This window comes from Pteropus vampyrus, unplaced genomic scaffold (assembly GCF_000151845.1).
Source record: "Pteropus vampyrus isolate Shadow unplaced genomic scaffold, Pvam_2.0 Scaffold37, whole genome shotgun sequence".
Lineage (NCBI taxonomy): Eukaryota > Metazoa > Chordata > Mammalia > Chiroptera > Pteropodidae > Pteropus > Pteropus vampyrus.
Genome location: NW_011888818.1, coordinates 7,560,480 through 7,562,200, shown reverse-complemented (window position 1 = coordinate 7,562,200; position 1,721 = coordinate 7,560,480). Strand labels below are relative to the sequence as shown.

Here is a 1,721-nt window from a genome sequence, read left to right as displayed (position 1 = left end):
TATATAAAGTGCTAGAAGTTGTCGTAGATGTTTTTCATAAGCCAGAAGGTTTGGCCTAATCTAGTATTGTAGCTTGTTTCAACTCATTTGTTTTAGTATGTTACCTGCAATATCCAGAGCTAAATCCTGAAAATACTCTGATGGTTCTTCAGAACTGTACGTACGCTACATTTCTAACTTTGGGAGTTTTCTAAACTATAGAGATTTATGTTTTTTTTCTGGGCAGCTATAAGACTTATGTATCAGCGGTAGAATGGGAATGCTTAAGATTTGAGAATAGACAGATTAGGGACTAGGAAGAGAGGTTGGGATCCACTTCTCCAGTTTGTAGCATGAGAGACTCATTCAGCTGCTGTTCTTGGCAGGCAGTTAACAAGATCAAAGAGATCGCTGTGACTGTGAAGAAGGAAGATAAAGTGTAAGTTTGTGGTGGGGCGGTGGGGTTTATCAGAACCTTGACTTTCCGTGGCCAAATTGGATGCAGAAGCATGTTGCAATCCTTATATGGGCCTGGGGCTGGCCGTTTGGCTTTTAATAGACCCTTGGCTGTACCCCAGCTCTTGCAGCACAAAAGAGGCTGGTAGACTGTAGTTTAAAAGCTGTCACACATGAGGTCTTTGACTGCAGTCACCATCTGTCACTGATAATCTGCCCTCAAGATAACAGAAGTTGGTGAGGGCTGAGTTTAGAGGCTAGAACTGAAACCACTTCCACATTGCAGTAGAATCATACAAGAGGGGCTTTCAGGGCCTGATGCATGTCCCACCCTTGTGTCCCAGGGAACAGAGGAAGCTGCTGGAAAAGTGTGCTATGACTGCTCTGAGCTCCAAGCTGATCTCTCAGCAGAAAGCTTTCTTTGCTAAGATGGTGGTGGATGCAGTGATAATGCTCGATGATTTGCTGCAGCTTAAAATGATTGGAATCAAGAAGGTACAAGGTGGAGCCCTGGAGGTAAGCCTGCTACAGCCTCCCTAGGAGGCTCCTGCTTTCACATTGACCTTTCAGGCAGCTTGGTATAGGAGGAGAGCACACTTTACAGGGGTAGAAAGACCGCATGTTAGACTGGAAGTCAGGCTTGGGCTGTGTTCTCTGTACTGCCACGATAGGCTATGACTATAGAGACATGTAACCTCTGTGGACTTATATTTATTTGTCAGCAGAATGAAGATTGAACTGGCTGGGTTGCAGAATCTGTGTTGATATGGGAGGGGATAGGGCCAGCTCTGATAAATTATCTATGACCCTCTCAATTAATGTAGCAGTACTTTTCAGTCCATTTTCTCCAAGTGACATGTCCAAGTTCTCCCTTCTTTTATTCATTTATTTTGAATAGATGATACATAGTTCAAACTGTATAAAGGGCCTAAAGGAAAAAATAAATGTCCCTATACCACTCCTGCCCCAAATTCGACCACGATTGTGTGTGTGTGTGTATCTTTTCAGAATGATCTGTGTACCTACAAATACATGTGTAAATATCACTTTCTTAAACACAAACACTCGCTTATAATACATAGTTTTCTGTAACTTGCTTTGTCCATTTAACAACATATTTAGAATTTGATCCATGTCAGCATGCGTGGCTCTTAACTCAATGCTGCCCAATTAGAACTTTCTGTGATAGTAATTCTGTTAAATATCTGCACTGTCCTGCAAGGTCGCCACCAGCCAGGCGTAACTACTGAGTACTTGAAACGACGTTAATACTACTGAATTTTTTT

The 1,721-nt window shown here is 42.4% G+C and overlaps 1 protein-coding gene across 2 annotated transcripts in view; it reads left to right on the top strand.

The window, feature by feature from the left end:
- Positions 1-1,721, top strand: part of CCT7 (chaperonin containing TCP1 subunit 7) — a 17,493-nt gene that overhangs the window by 7,812 nt on the left and 7,960 nt on the right. For both annotated transcript variants that reach the window (XM_023529482.1, XM_011358154.2), the window contains exons 5-6: positions 366-418; positions 780-951. In XM_023529482.1, the coding sequence (XP_023385250.1) occupies positions 366-418; positions 780-951 (225 nt within the window). The remainder of the gene's footprint in view (positions 1-365; positions 419-779; positions 952-1,721) is intronic.